This window comes from Chlorocebus sabaeus, chromosome 3 (genome assembly GCF_047675955.1).
Source record: "Chlorocebus sabaeus isolate Y175 chromosome 3, mChlSab1.0.hap1, whole genome shotgun sequence".
Taxonomy (NCBI): Eukaryota; Metazoa; Chordata; class Mammalia; order Primates; family Cercopithecidae; genus Chlorocebus; species Chlorocebus sabaeus.
The window spans coordinates 1632680-1645696 of record NC_132906.1 but is presented as its reverse complement, the minus strand read 5'-3'; the positions used below and the strand labels follow the sequence as shown (position 1 = coordinate 1645696).

Genomic DNA, 13017 nt, shown 5'->3' with positions numbered 1-13017 from the left:
TACACCCAGTGCCTACTTTGAGGTCATGATAGAAGCAACCACTCTTTTATTTGTGCTGATAAATACACTGGTTTTTTTCTTTTTCTTTTTTTCTTCTCTGCCTATCATCTTGTAATATACTGTTAAGAAAGTAAAGCAAGGTACAGAAATATGTGAAGAGATTGTTCCCATTGTGTAAAACAAGGAGATGTATATGTACATGTAGACACTTTAATAAGAATAGAATATCAGCCAGGCGTGGTGGCTCACGCCTATAATCCCAGCACTTTGGGAGGCTGAGGCAAGTGAATCACCTGAGGTCAGGAGTTTGAGACCAACCTGACCAATACGGTGAAACCCCGTCTCTACTAAAAATACAAAAATTAGCCAGATGTGGTGGCATGCAGCTGTAGTCCCAGCTACTCGCGACACTGAGACAGGAGAATTGCTTGAACCTGGGAGGCAGAGGTTGCAGTGAGCCGAGATCGCGCCATTGCACTCCAGCCTGGGTGACAGAGCGAGACTCCGTCTCAAAAAAAAAAAGAGAAATTTCTGGATGGAGACACAAGGAATTGGTAACTCATGTCTGGTGAATGGAACTGGGAATCAGAGTGGAAGAACTTTTCATCATTTATCCTTCATGTTTGAATTTTTAACCATGTGCACATACTACTTTTTCAAAAACTTTATTGAAATGTTTAAAAATAAAAATATCATGAAGTCACAAAAGCTCTAAACCAGTGAAGACCACACATTACAGAGGGCGTGATCCTGAACATCCCTACAAAGAGAAACTTTTTTTTTCAGGTAGGGAAGAATTTACTTTCTTTCTTTCTTTCTTTCTTTTTTTTTTTTTTTTTTGAGACAGTCTCAGTCTGTCCCCCAGGCTGGAGTGTGGTGGCGCGATCTCAGCTCACTGCCAGCTCTGCCTCCCAGGTTCGTGCCATTCTTCTGCCTCAGCCTCCCGAGTAGTTGGGGCTACAAGCGTGCGCCACCACGCCCGGCTAATTTTTTTGTACTTTAGTAGAGACGGAGTTTCACCATGTTAGCCAGGATGGTCTCGATCTCCTGACATCGTGATCCACCCGTCTCGGCCTCCCAAAGTGCTGGGATTACAGGCATGAGCCGCCGTGCCGGGCCGAATTTACTTTCAAATTAAGAATTTTGGCCGGGCACGGTGGCTCAAGCCTGTAATCCCAGCACTTTGGGAGGCCGAGACGGGCGGATCACGAAGTCAGGAGATCGAGACCATCCTGGCTAACACGGTGAAACCCCGTCTCTACTAAAAAAAAACAAAAAACTAGCCGGGCGAGGTGGCGGGCGTCTGTAGTCCCAGCTACTCGGGAGGCTGAGGTAGGAGAATGGAGTAAACCCGGGAGGCGGAGCTTGCAGTGAGCTGAGATCTGGCCACTGCACTCCAGCCTGGGCGACAGAGCGAGACTCTGTCTCAAAAAAAAAAAAAATTTTGGGCTGGACACAATGCCTCACACTTGTAATCCCTGCACTTTCTGAGGCTGAGGTGGGAGGATCACTTGAACCCAGGAGTTTGAAACCAGCCTGAGAAACAGAGAAATCTCATCTCTACTAAAAATAAAAATATCTGTTGTGTGTGGTGCTGTGTGCCTGTAGTCCCAGCTACTTGGGAGGCTGAGACAGGAGGATAGCTTGAACCCAGAATTTCAAGGTTGCAGTGAGCTGTGATCTGACTCCAGCCTGCGGGGGCAGAGTGAAACACTATCTCAAAAACAAAATAAAAACTTTAGAGAATTTTCGTACTTGTTTACTTTTGTGTTGTTTTTTGGTTTTTTTGTTTTGTTTTTGAGACAGGGTCTTGCTCTGTTGCCCAAGCTGAAGTGCAGTGATATGATTAGCTCACTATAACCTCAAACTCCTGTGCTCAGGGGATCCTTCTGCCTAAGCCTCCTCAGTAGCTGGGACCACAGGCACATGCCACCATGCCTGGATAACTTTTGTATTTTTTATAGAGATGGCAGTTTCACCATGTTGCCCAGTCTGGTCTCCAACTCCTGAGCTCAAGCAGTCCGGCCACCTCAGCCTTCCAAAGTGCTGTGATTACAGTCAGGAGCCACCGTACCTGGCTTTTATTTTTTAATAGAAGAAACTGAGTTTTCTTTTAACTTTTTTATTTGTTCATTTTTAGACGGAGTCTCACTCTGTCACCCAGGCTGGAGTGCAGTGGTGCAATCTTGGCTCACTGTAGCCTCCGCCTCATGGATTTAAGTGATTCTCCTGCCTCAGGCTCCCAAGTAGCTGGGACTACAGGCGTTCACCACCACACCCAGCTAAGTTTTTTTTTTTTTTTTTTTTTTTTTTCCCCGTATTTTTAGCAGAGACAGGGTTTCACCGTGTTGGCCAGACTGGTGTCGAACTGCTGACCTCAGGTGATCCTCCTGTCTTGGCCTCCCAAAGTGCTGGGATTACAGGCATGAGGCACCACACCCAGCCCATTTGTTTTATTTTTATTTATTTATTTATTTACTCATTTATTTTTTGAGACGGAGTCTCGCTCTGCCACCCAGGCTGGAGTGCTGTGGCATGATCTCAGCTCACTGCAAGCTCTGCCTCCCGGGTTCATGCCATTCTCCCGCCTTAGCCTCCCGAGTAGCTGGAACTACAGGCGCCGCCACCACGCACGGCTAATTTTTTTGTTTTTGTATTTTTAGTAGAGAAGGGGTTTCACCATGTTAGCTAGGATGGTCTCCATCTCCTGACCTCGTGATCCGCCCGCCTTAGCCTCCCAAAGTGCTGGGATTACAGGCTTGAGCCACTGTGCACGCCCCGTTTGTTTTATTTGTAAGTGCGCTGATTTTGAAGTCAGATAGACCAAGGTTGAGATCCTGATTGTTCCAGTTGGTAGACCTTGGGCAAACTACATAACCCCTGAAGTGTTACTTACCTAAGACTTAGAGAGGCTAAGGTCATACATGTTATAAAGGGCAGAACCAGAATTTCAGCCTAAGGCCATCTAACTCCAAAACCCAGTGCTCTTAGTGCTGTGTCCACTAATAAAACTTAGCAGAAGTGGACCACTTAACAGAGCATGGTAGTCTCTTCAAGCTGCCACCCTGAAACACCACAGGCTAGGCAACTTATACAATAAATTTATTTCTCACAGTTCTGGAGGCCAGGAGTCCAACATCAAGGCACCAGCAGGGCCAGTTTCTGGTGAGGCCTCTTGCCCAGCCTGCACACGTCACCTTCTCGCTGTGCCCTTTGTGTGACCATTTCTTTGACACAGAGAGAAAGGGACAGAGAAAGCCCTGTTGTCTCTTCCTCTTAGAACGACACTAGTCTTTACGGTAGAAAAGAAGGTTCACAGTTAACATTTATAACATTATTTAATGTATTTACAAAATTGTAATAATAACTCTTACTTCATTAGAGCATTAGTTTGGATGAATTCAAGTCATTTTGCCATTTTACAACCCAGTTGGAAGACTTTGCTATTGCCATGCAGATGTTCAGTTTAGCTCATCGTCCTGTCAGACTGGGTAAGTTATATGAAAAACCATTTGATTTTTATCATCTATAAACAGTTTTAGTATATTCTCCAACTAAATGCTACCAATCAAGGAACAAAGTATAAGTAAAAATAATTGATTGACCTTTTAAGTCAGTTTGGTTATTCTGGATACAGAATACCAGTACTCCAATTTAATGGTTACTTTCTATACTTTTATTTTCTCATTCTCCTAAAAAGAAGAAGGCCGGGCGTGGTGGCTCATGCCTGTAATCCCAGCAGTTTGGGAGGCCGAGGCGGGTGGATCACAAGGTCAGGAGTTCAAGATCAGCCTGGCCAACATGGTGAAACCCTGTCTCTACTAAAAATACAAAAATTAGCCTGGTGTGGTGGCGGGCGCGTGTAATCCCAGCTACTCGGGAGGCTGAGGCATGAGAATCGCTTGAACTCAGGAGACGGAGGTTGCAGTGAACCAAGATCGCGCCATTGCACTCCAACCTGGGCAATGGGCAAGACTTCGTCTCAAAAAAAAAAAAAAAAAAGAAGGAAGAAATATTTAAATACATGTCTAGAGCACTGATTAAATTAAAATAGCTCACTTATGATGCAGTGACTCTCATGACATTCCTCAACTTATGATTTGAATATTTTCTTCATGGGTATTTTTGTTTTTGTTTTACTTCCCAAATAATAAAAATTTGGATTTGCTTTTACTTCTCAAATAATGAAAATTTAGATTAATTTCACTTAGACTATTTCACATAGTTGATAAGTTGTTTTATATGTGTTTGTTTTTTAGCCGAGTTTAAGAGAGCTGTGAAAGTAGCAACAGGACAAGAACTCTCAAACAATATTTTGGACACCGTCTTCAAGATCTTTGATTTGGACGGTGATGAATGTCTTAGTCATGAAGAGTTTCTTGGGGTGTTAAAAAACAGAATGCATCGAGGTTTATGGGTAACAGATTTTTTTACATGATGTTTACATTATATATCATTAACTGAATGATATTAAACCTAGAATTTTGGCACTTGTACAGTCTTTAAATGGAGTTTTCAAGACTTACAAAAAGATTATAAGCTGTAACTGAAATACAGAAATATATTTTATGTATGAGATTAAACATCTTTGCTTTTTAAAAAATAATCTGAATCTAATAAGAAATCACTAAAGTTACCATGAGCTACGATTGGACCACTGCACTCTAACCTGTGCAACAGAGCAAGCCCTTGTCTCTAAAAAAAAAAAAAAAATTTTTTTTAAAAGGAAATTACTATTCAGAAAGGTAGCCTAGCTGGACATGGTGGCTGACATCTGTAATCCCAGCACATTGTGGGAGGCTGAGCCGGGTGGATCACTTGAGGCCAAGAGTTCGAGACCAGCTTGGGTAGCATCACCAGACTGTTTCTACAAAAAAAAACGGGGAAAAAATCATAGCCTAGGATTTGACTAACTACATATAATTTGTAATTAGATATATGTAAATTCAAATCCCAGCTCTACTGTTTATTAACTGCCTAATCTTGCAAAGCCACTGAATTTTTTTTAGTCTCAGATTCTTTATCCATACCATGAGGAAACTAATGTACCAGAAAGCATTATTGTGAGAATTTAATGAAAAATACTTAGTGTAGTGGCTGCGATTATGAAGTAAATTTCACTATTAGCATTATTCACTCAGAGTCACATGTGAGTCTGTACTCGTGGGACAAAACAAATTCAGACTTTTGTTCAGATTAGAATGTGCTAGAAGCACTCTCAGAAAAGAAGTCGTCCAGGGGAAGACTAGGGTCCAGAGAGAATCTACATGGTTGATAGGTAAAGAAGAAAGGAGAGAGAGAGAGAGAGAGAGAGAATATGGTACTATTCATGAAAACAAAGCCATTTACAACTTAGAAAAGCAATTCCATTTCCTGCAACAAACATAACAGGGAAAAATAATAAATATGATTTTCATTGGCAAACATTAATATTTTATAAGCTTATCAGTTATCCAACACCCCATAAATGTATTCCTGGAAATTAAGCCAGTCTTTACAGTTCACAATTGAGTGTACTTGGGAGTCTCTTTGCCCTTTCTCAGAAGACATTAAAAAGAAAAGCTGTCAATCAGTCATAGGAAAAAGAACATATATAATCTGGAGTAGAATTTTGCTTCCACTTGGCTAATTTTCATCAATGCTGTGCTCCTGTGGTCACCCGGATCCAAGTATTTCCAAACCTTTACCTTTTCATTTTGTTGAGAGAAGTAGTAATCCACATGTATTTTTAGCTAACAAAACACTTACATGAATTAGATTATTTCTTGAAGCTTTTCATCAAACATTTTGTGACCTATATTTTTTTTAAATTTTAGCCAATGTTAAAGCTTTAGGCTTATAATTGTATTCTAACTTTAGGCTTATAATTGTATTCCACATAGCTAAATAAAGTTCACCAGAAAAAAAGGGAAAGATTGTAAAACATTATAAAAGGAAAACATTATAATTAAATTTTAAAGCCAGTATGTGAGAGAAGATGGCCCAAAGTCTTCATTACCCTCTTAGAGAAGAAACTCCATTAATGTGTGCTGAGTCTAGTTCCACTCCCTAGTTACCTTAAGCATAGTCACATTCACTTTTTGTCTTTCACCCTCATTTTACAATTCTGTTGTGATCATCTTTTACAACATAATTCATCCTCAACTACTTTTGGAGGAATATGCGAAGGAAATAAACAGTAACGTAAAGTACACATGAAATCATATTTAACCTTGAAGACAATGACCCCTTGATTTTTACTTTCGGTTAACAGGTGCCACAACATCAGAGTATACAAGAATACTGGAAGTGTGTGAAGAAAGAAAGCATTAAAGGAGTAAAAGAAGTCTGGAAACAAGCCGGAAAAGGTCTTTTTTAATAAAAGATATAATAGTATGGCAATTATATTGTTCCAAATGTCAAAATTTGTGATATTTTAGAAGTACTAGCTGTTTATCTTCCTAAGTCTTCATTGATATTCTTTGTGATATAAGCATGTCTTGTACTTGCTTTCTGATTCATAATTTTATTAAAGAACTTAGTAGAAAGAAAAGTAAGTATAAAAATAGATACTGGATTCTGTCGAAAGGCCTAGATTTGAAATAGTGTTTTGTACTTCGGTAAGATGGAAAGCTTAGTGATTCACTGACTTCTTGGACACTCTAATAATGATATGCTTTCTGGAAGGATAAAACAAATACATACGGGGAAAAGTACTTGAGACCAAGGCCAGCATCAATTCCAGACATCCTCATGTTCCTAATAGGCTAAATGAAGTTAAAAACTTATTTGAGATTTTTCTCATCTGTACCTTATATATCTCATAAATTTATTGTATATTTTATGTCAGTAGCTTAGCTGTTTATTGTCTTTAAAATAACATGTAAATTTCAATGTTCTATCTGGAAGCAGAATAAAATATTTACATAGATACAAAAAATACTGAGGTGCTTTTTATTTTACATGTGTTTTTAAAACTACTTTAAAAAGTTGTAAATACTCTCATCCCTTGCCAACTGTAGAGACAATGGAAAAGAAACCTCAGTGGCCACACACAACAAGGAAGATACACTTTGCAAAAATTGTTTGGAAAAGGCACAAATAGGAATGGGTCCAGCCCACAACAAGCAAAAACAAGCAATCCCTGAGGAGTAGAATTAGATTCCAGAGTTACTACAATATAATGCTCAGAATAACCAGTTCTCAAAAAAAAAATTATAAAACATGTAAAGCAACAGGAAGATATGATCCCTTCACAGGATATGAAAAATTTCACAGAAACCATACCTAAAGAAGACCAGACTTTGGAATTATTAGTCAAAGATGTTAAACTAATTGTTGTAAGTATGTTCAATATGTTTTCTAAAGGAAACCATGAATAAACACTAATAGAAATCAGAAAAACAATGTCTGAACAAAATGAAAATATAAATAAAGAGAAAGAAATTATAAAAAGGAGCCAAACAAATTCTGGAGCTGAAATCTGCAATAACTGAAATGAAAAATGCAATAAAGGGATTCAGCAGGAAGTTTGAACAAGGAAAAAGAGAGGACTGGCAAAATTGAAGATAAGACATTGAAAATTACCCAGTCTAAGAAAAAGAAAGAAAGAGTGAAGAAAAATGAAGAGAGCTTGAGGAACCTATGGGACCTCATCAAGCGTACCAAATACACATTATAGGAATCCCACAGGAGAAGACATAGAGAAAGGAGCAGCAAAAAATTTGAAGAAATAATAGCTGTCAAATTCCCAAATGTGATTAAAAATATGAATGTATACATCTAAGAAGCTCAATGAACTCCAAGCAGGAAAACTTCGAAGAGATCCACACAGAGACATATAGTCAAATTATCAACTGCCATAGACAAAAAGATAATTTTGAAAGTATCAAATAGAAGTGACTCGTGGCCAGGTGCGGTGGCTCACGCCTGTAATCCCAGCACTTTGGGAGGCCAAGGCAGGTGGATCATGAGGTCAGGAGATTGAGACCATCCTGGCTAATACAGTGAAACCCCATCTCTACTGACAAAAAATTAGCCAGGTGTGGTGGCAGGCACCTGTAGTCCCAGCTGCTTGGGAGGCTGAAGCAGGAGAATGGCCAGAACCTGGGAGGCAGAACTTGCAGTGAGCCAAGATCGCACCACTGCACTCCAGCCTGGGTGTCAAAAAAAAAAAAAAAAGGCTCATGCATGTATGAGACCTTCAATAAGAATGACAGTTGATCTCCCACCAGAAACCATGGAGGCCAAAAGGCACTGGACGACATATTTAAAGTCTTGAAAGAAAAAGACTATCAACCAAGAACTATATACAGCAAAACTATCCTTCAAGAATGAAGGAGAAATTAAGATATGTCCAGATTTAAAAGACTGAGTCTTATTACCAGTATCTACCCTACAAGAAATGCTAAAGGGAGTGCTTCAGGCTGAAATGAAAGGACAGTAGACAGTAATTCAATGACAGAAGAAAAAAAAAATACTACTAAAGGTAACTTCATAAGTATATATAAAAACCACTGGGCCACAAATATGTGGAAATTAACAACACAACCAATGCCTCAAAGAAAAGGGAAGTGAGAACATATTTATTGAGACAAATAAAAATGAAAACACAACAGCAAAACTATGAGATGCAGTGAAAGCAGTGCTAAGAGGGAAATTTTTTTTTTTTTTTTTTTTTTTTTTGAGACAAAGTCTCGCTCTTGTCCCCCAGGCTGGAGTGCAATGCGCGATCTTGGCTCACTGCAACCTCCGCCTCCCAGGTTCAAGCAATTCTCCTGCCTCGGCCTCCTGAGTAGCTGGGATTACAGTCGCCTGCCACCATGCCTGGCTAATTTTTGTATTTTTAGTAGAGACGGGGTTTCACCATGGTGGCCAGGCTGGTCTCAAACTCCTGACCTCAGGTGATCCACCCGCCTTGGCCTCCCAAGGCTCTCCCTGAGCCTCCACACCCAGCCTTAAGAGAGAAATTAATAGCTGTAAATGTTTACATTTAAAAAGAACAATAATCTCAAATTAACAACTTAACTTTACACGTTAAGGAACCAAAAAAAGAGGAAATGAAATCCAAAGATAGAAGGAAAGAAATAAAGAAAACCTAAACTGTGGTTTAATGTATTGACAAAGGCTCCTTATGGACAAGTTTGAGAGTTAAAAACTCCAGGCTGGGTGCAGTGGCTCACGCTTGTAATCCCAGAATTTTGGGAGGCCAAGGCGGGTGGATCACCTGAGGTGGGGAGTTCACGACCAGCCTGACCAACATGGAGAAACCTCGTCTCTACTAAAAGTATAAAATTAGCCAGGCGTGGTGACACGTGCCTGTAATCCCAGCTGTTTGGGAGGATGAGGCAGAAGAATCGCTTGAACCCAGGAGGCGGAGGTTGCGGTTAGCGGAGATTGTGCCATTGCACTCCAGCCTGGGCAACAAGAGCGACATTCTGTCTCAAAAAAAAGAAAAAATCCAGAAGGCCCCAACATGGTAGCTCATGCCTGTAATCCCAGCACTTTGGGCAGCTGAGGCGGGAGTATCACTTGAGGTCAGGAGTTCAAGACCAGCCTGGCCAACATGGGGAAACACCCCGTCTCTACTAAAAATACAGAAATTAGCTGGGTGTGATGGCTTATGCCTGTTATCCTAGCTACTCAGGAGGGCGAGGCAGGAAAATCTCTTGAACCTATGAGGTAGAGGTCGCAGTGAGCCGAGCTCACACCACTGCACTCCAGCCTGGGTGCCAGAGTGAAACTCTGTCTCAGAATAAAACAAAGCAAACAACAACAACAAAACTACAAGAAGCCATGCTTGGTGTATTAACCTATAGTCCCACCTACTCAGGAGGCTGATGTGGGACAGTCCCTTGAGCCTTGGCGTTCAAGGCTGCAGTGTGCTTTGGTAGTACCTGTGATAGCCACTGCACCCTAGCCAGGGCAATATAGCAAGAGCCAATCTCTAAAAAAATAATAATAAAGAAATAAAAGACCAGGCGCGATGGTTCATGCCTCTAATCCCAGCACTTGGGAGGTCGAGGTGGACAGATCAGTTGAGGCTGGGAGTTCGAGACCAGCCTATTAAATTAATGGTAAACACCAAACAACAGATCCAGGAAGCTCAGAGAACACCAAACAGAATAAATACCATAAAATCTATACTCAGGCATATTATATTCAAGCTTCAGAAAATCCAAGACAATGGGGAACTCTTGAAAAACGCCAGAGGGGAGAGAAATAACCTCTAGGGGAACAAGCTTAAGAATAAATTACATTGAATAGTTGCAGTGAGCTGAGATCAAACCACTGCTCTCCAGCCTGGATGACAGAGCCAGAGTCTGTCAAAAAAAAAAAAAAAAAAAGGAAAGAGAGAAAAAAAGACAGAAAGAAAGGAAGGAAAAGAAAGAGAATTATAAAGTAGCTGTATATCCTTGAAGTGGTATAGTGTTATTTGAAGGAGGCCATGAACCCCCGTCTCTTATGAAAAATTAAAAATAAAATTAGCCAGGCATGGTGATGCATACCTACAGCCCTAGTCACCCAAGAGGCTGAGGCAGGAGGATCGCTTGAGCCCAGGAGTTCAAGGCTGCAGTGAGCTGTGATTGCACTACTGCACTCCAACCTGGGTGACAGAAACCCTGTCCCCCCCACCCACCCTCACCAAAAAAAAAAAGAAAAGATATGGGTTAGTTTTAAATTTATGTTGCAAACTCGAGGGCAACCACCAAAACAGGAAATCACTTATTTAAGTTATTTTCAAAGGTTCCCATAATAATAAAATACAAACCATCACCAAGGTCTCAAGGTTCTTCCTGCCCCTGCCCGTGACTCTCCCAACCTCACCTTCTCTCCTTCCCCTTCTTGCTCAACCACTATGGCCATCTTGTTTCCCCTGGAACCCCTCAAGCTCTCTCCTGCCTCAAAGTCTTTGCCTTGCTATTCAACTGGCCTATAATCTTCCAAATCTGGGTCTTTCACAGGACTCACCCCTCTGAATCATTCAGGTCTCTACTCAGTTATCCTTAATGAAAAAGACCATCACAGACACTCTTCTGGTGTTTCAAGAGGCCTGAGCCAGCCAAGTCCGCTCCCTCCCTGAAGAAGGGGTCCAAGAAGGCAGTGACCAAGGCGCAGAAGGATGGCAAGAAGCACAAGCGCAGCTGCAAGGAGAGCTACTCTGTGTATGTGTACAAGGTGTTGAAGCACGTTCACCCCGACACCCACATCTCTTCCAAGGCCATTCGTTAGTGACATCGTTGAGCGCATCACGGGCGAGGCTTCCCACCTGGTGCATTACAACAAGCGCTCGATCGTCACCTCCAGGGAGATCCAGTCGGCTGTGTGCCTGCTGCTGCCCGGCAAGCTGGCCAACCACGCTGTGTCCGAGAGCACCAAGGCCGTCACCAAGTACACCAGCTGCAAGTAAACTTGCCAGGAGGAGACAACAGCCTTTAGACATATATTTTCCAACAGTCGTCACTGCTGGACAGTGCTTCATCTTACAAATAAACCAATGAAAATGAGTGATCCTAGAAGAAGATAAATGGATGTATTTTAAACAATCAAGGAAGGACCAATATACACCTGGCTAAGAAAAATTAGCTCGTTTTTCTGGGTATAAAACAATTAAAATGTTCTTCATAGAAATTTATAAAAAGACAAAATTAAAATAACTCCTAGTATCACCTATTCTTTTTATATGTATATCATGTATATTCATATTCATGTATACATATATCTCACATCATGTATCTCATATATGTAAAATAAATTTGGGTGTCATGCTATATATATTTAGATAACTAAATATGCTTAGAAACAATTTTTAATGGATGCATAATTTATGAATATATTGATATGTAATTAGTTCTTTGACTATTTCAATTGATTCCCATTTCTATGCATTATAGATCATACAGCTCACACATTTTTGTACATAAATCTTTGTTCAAATATTATTTCCTAAGGATAGACTACATGAAGTGGAAATACTAAATCAAAAGTGAAAAACATTTTCTAAGGTCCTTAACATACACATTGCTCGCAAATTAATATGGAAATTCCTGTTTTATAACACTCATATTTACAATAATTTTTTTTTTTTTGAGACGGAGTCTTGCTCTGTCGCCCAGGCTGGAGCGCAGTGGCCGGATCTCACCTCACTGCAAGCTCCGCCTCCCGGGTTCATGCCATTCTCCTGCCTCAGCCTCCCGAGTAGCTGGGACTACAGGCGCCCACCACCTCGCCCGGCTAGTTTTTTGTATTTTTTTAGTAGAGACAGGGTTTCACCGTGTTAGCCAGGATGGTCTCGATCTCCTGACCTCGTGATCTACCTGTCTCAGCCTCCCAAAGTGCTGGGATTACAGGCTTGTACAATAAATTTTTAAAAGCATTGTTAACCTAATAGGCTGCCAAAAAGAAAAAATTTGAAATTACATTTCCTTATTTTAATTAATGACTATTAGTGAGGTCATTTTCCCTTTTTTTTTTTTTTTTTAGCCATGACCCTATAAGAAATAAACTGTGCTGCAAAATGATAAACATGATTTTAATCATTTCGTGGGAAGGCACTATATAAAGAATAATACCTTAGGTTGAGGCCAAATAAATAATATTTATTAGGTAACTCTTCTGCAGAGGACTCTGAAGGGATAATAAACTGCATTTAGCTGCATGTAACTGAAACTACTTTTACCTTTTACAATGTTTATCGTCTCTTATAAACATTGTAACTACTCTTTGAGAAAATGTTTACTATGGATTGAATTGTCTCCATATCCCCCCAAATTCATATACTGAAGCCCAAAACCCCAATATGACTGTATTCCTAGACAGGACTTGTAAGAGGTAATTAAGGTTAAATGAGGTCATTAGAATGAGTTCCTAATTGGATAGGATTGGTGGCCTTATAAGAAGAGGAAGATACTGCACTTGGTCTTCCAAATTAAATAATGTATTTTTTTTTTTAAAAAAAGAGAGAGCTCTGCACACATACTGAGGAAAGGCTATGTGAGCTCACAGTGAGAAAGCAACACTTACAGACAAGAAAACTAA

The 13017-nt window shown here is 40.4% G+C and overlaps 1 protein-coding gene and 1 pseudogene across 2 annotated transcripts in view; both read left to right on the top strand.

Moving 5' to 3' along the window:
- MICU2 (mitochondrial calcium uptake 2) overlaps positions 1 to 6919 on the top strand; it is a 108119-nt gene extending 101200 nt beyond the window's left edge. For both annotated transcript variants that reach the window (XM_008021707.3, XM_008021706.3), the window contains 3 exons: positions 3383 to 3491; positions 4260 to 4417; positions 6254 to 6919. In XM_008021707.3, the coding sequence (XP_008019898.3) occupies positions 3383 to 3491; positions 4260 to 4417; positions 6254 to 6358 (372 nt within the window). In that variant the 3' untranslated portion in view covers positions 6359 to 6919. The remainder of the gene's footprint in view (positions 1 to 3382; positions 3492 to 4259; positions 4418 to 6253) is intronic.
- A 1272-nt stretch (positions 6920 to 8191) lies between these two features.
- On the top strand, positions 8192 to 12441 carry LOC103214532 (histone H2B type 2-E-like; annotated as a pseudogene).
- The last annotated feature ends 576 nt before the right edge of the window (positions 12442 to 13017 follow it).